At 41.8% G+C, this 2,966-nt stretch overlaps 1 protein-coding gene across 1 annotated transcript; it reads right to left on the bottom strand.

Moving 5' to 3' along the window:
* Positions 1 to 1,307: 1,307 nt before the first annotated feature.
* LOC142167981 (uncharacterized) lies at positions 1,308 to 2,478 on the bottom strand. The gene is made up of 4 exons (XM_075228625.1): positions 2,420 to 2,478; positions 1,931 to 2,193; positions 1,669 to 1,828; positions 1,308 to 1,518 (listed from the first exon to the last, which is right to left on the bottom strand). Exons 1-4 carry the CDS (start codon positions 2,476 to 2,478, stop codon positions 1,308 to 1,310), a joined length of 693 nt encoding a protein of 230 aa, XP_075084726.1.
* Positions 2,479 to 2,966: the final 488 nt, after the last annotated feature.

Raw genomic sequence — 2,966 nt, forward strand, 5'->3', positions numbered from 1 at the left:
AATGTAACTTACTTGGAAGTGTGCGAGGTCCAGTGCAACTCTCTATACTTCACTGTTTTGTGAAGTTGGTACCACTGTTAGCATGCCAACATTCGTGCAATGCGTTGGACCTTTTTTTTTTAATCAAGCTCTTGAGAGATGCTTCCTTGCACTTTTTTCTTTATACCTGCAACACTCGCAAATATGTCATACACCCTAAAGATCAAAATCAAAATCAAAGAGAAAAATTAAAGAAATCATGAACTTTGGGTTGCCTCCCAACAAGCGCTTAATTTAATGTCGCGACATGACGATTTACAACAAGACCATGGGTTGCCTCCCAGGAAGCGCCGGATTTAACGTCGCGGCACGATGCATGCTTTTATGATTGCACTCCGCTCACATATTTGGGCTCTTCCGAGTACATCACATCTTTCTCCCCTTTTTCTTCAATCATTCCCAGGTAGTGTTTCAACCTTTGCCCATTCACTTTAAACCTATTTGTTCCATATTCGGACTCAATTTCTACCGCTCCACTTGGGAAAACTTGCACAACTCTAATGGTCCCGACCATCTAGATTTCAACTTACCTAGAAACAATCTCAATCTCGAGTTATATAGCAACACTAGATCTCCAGGCTTGAAGTTCCTATCTAAAATATGCTTATCATGCATCATCTTTATCCTTTCTTTATACAATCTCGTACTCTCGAATGTCTGGAACCGGAATTCCTCGAGTTTATGTAACTCTGCAACTCTACTTGTGCCCGCGGTTTCCATATCCATGTTCAACTGCCGCAATGCCCATAAGGCTTTATGCTCAAGCTCCACCGGAAGATGGCATGCTTTTCCAAACACCGACTTGTACGGAGACATACCAATTGGGGCTTTAAATGTTGTACGGTAAGGCCATAATGCATCATCCAACTTCCTTGCCCAATCAGTCTGAGTCAAATTCACTGTCTTGGTCAGGACATTTTTGATTTCCTTGTTGGACACTTTCACTTATCCGCTTGTTTGCGGGTGGTACAATGTGGCAACATTATAACTAACTCCATACTTTTCTAACATCCTTGCGAATGCTTTATTATAGAAATAAGTTCCACCATCACTGATTATAGCTCTTGGAGTGCTAAACCGTGTGAAAATATTTTTTCTTAGAAATCCTATTACTCTTTTGGCATCATTTGTTGGAAGAGACACCGCTTCAACCCATTTGGAGACATAGTCAACTGTTACCAATATGTACTTGTTACCATACGAGCTAACAAATGGTCTCATAAAATCAATCCCCCATACGTCAAATACTTTCACTTCTTGAATTGTAGTCATGGGGATCTCATGACGGCAAGATATGTTGCCAATTCTTTGGCACTCATCACAACTTTTCTCCTAGGTATGTGTATCTTTGAATAAGTCGGCCAATATAAACCCGACTCCAACACCTTCAAAGCTGTCCAAATTCCTCCAAAGTGCCCACCATATGGTGAAGCATGGCAGGCCTGCAATACATAAGATTGATCTTTCTCGGGGATACACCTACAGATCATATTATCCACACATATTTTAAAAAGTAAAGGTTCATCCCAGTAATAAGACTGACAATCACGAAAGAACTTTTTCTTTTGAATCGAAGAGAGTTCATAGGGCACAATACCGCTTGCCAAATAATTAGCAATATCAGCATACCAAGGTATCTCCTCCATTGCCGCTGCTAGTAGTTGTTCATCTGGGGATGTCTCTGTTATATCTTCAACTTCTACTTTCTGTTCAACTCTCTCCAACCTTGAAAGATGATATGCCACTTGGTTCTCTGTTCCTTTCCTATCGCGGATCTCCAAATCGAATTCTTGTAGCAAAAGAACCCAACGGATCAAGCGTGGCTTTGACTCATTCTTTGCTATCAAGTACCTAAGTGTTGCATGGTCAGTATAAACAATCACTTTTGAACCTATCAAATAAGACCGAAATTTGTCGAATGCAAACACCACAACCAACATCTCTTTCTCAGTCATGGTATAATTTAGTTGTGCACCGCTTAGCATTTTGCTTGCATAGTAAATGGGGTGCACCATTATCTCGTTTCGCTGCCCTAGAACTGCTCCTATGGCATAGTCACTCGCATCACATATGAGCTCTAACGGCTGCTCCCAGTCGGGTGCAACGATGATTGGTGCAGTCACCAGTCTCTTCTTCAGCTCCTCAAATGCTAACCTGCAATCATCAAAAAACACAAAGGGGTGATCCTTTTCAAGAAATTTACATAAGGGGTTAGTAAGTTTTGACAAATCCTTTATAAATCGCATGTAGAAACCGGCGTGCCCTAGAAAACTTCTTACTGCCTTGACCGAAGTGGGCGATGGAAACTTCTCAATCACGTCAACCTTAGCATGGTCGACCTCAATACCCTTACTTGGCACTCGATGTCCCAAAACTATACCTTCTTGTACCATAAAATGGAACTTCTCCTAGTTCAACACCAGGTTTGTCTCCACACATCTTTTCAACACTCTTCTCAAATTGTGAAGACAGTCTTCGAATGAATTCCCCATCACTGAGAAATCATCCATAGAGACTTCCATTATATCTTCAACCATATAAGTGAAAATGGCTAACATACACCTCTGGAGGGTGGCCAGTGCATTGCATAGGCCAAACAGCATTCTCCGAAAGGCAAAGATGCCATACAGACAAGTAAACGACGTTTCCTTTCTATTCTCAGGGGATATTGTGATCTGGTTCTACCCCGAATATCCATCCAAAAAGAATAAGTGAGACCTCCCTGCCAATCTATCCAACATTTGGTCAATGAATGGCATGGGAAAGTGGTCTTTCCGGGTGGCAGTGTTCAGTTTTCGGTAATCCATGCAAATTCGCCAACCCGTGACCGTACGAGTAGAGATCAACTCATTATTCTCATTTTGTACAACAGTCATGCCACCTTTATTCGGAACACATTGGACTGGGCTTACCCGGACACTGTCCGA

This window comes from Nicotiana tabacum, chromosome 13 (genome assembly GCF_000715075.1).
Source record: "Nicotiana tabacum cultivar K326 chromosome 13, ASM71507v2, whole genome shotgun sequence".
In the NCBI taxonomy this organism is placed as follows: domain Eukaryota; kingdom Viridiplantae; phylum Streptophyta; class Magnoliopsida; order Solanales; family Solanaceae; genus Nicotiana; species Nicotiana tabacum.

Excerpts from the sequence above, each read along its gene's own strand:
- LOC142167981 (XM_075228625.1), bottom strand. The coding sequence starts at position 2,478 with ATGTGTGGAGACAAACCTGGTGTTGAACTAGGAGAAGTTCCATTTTAT. Across the intron at positions 2,194-2,419 it reads CCATTTTATGGTACAAGAAG|GTTAGCATTTGAGGAGCTGA; the intron begins GTATAGTTTTGG and ends TGATGATTGCAG. Across the intron at positions 1,519-1,668 it reads GCAATGGAGGAGATACCTTG|GTGTATCCCCGAGAAAGATC; the intron begins GTATGCTGATAT and ends TATGATCTGTAG.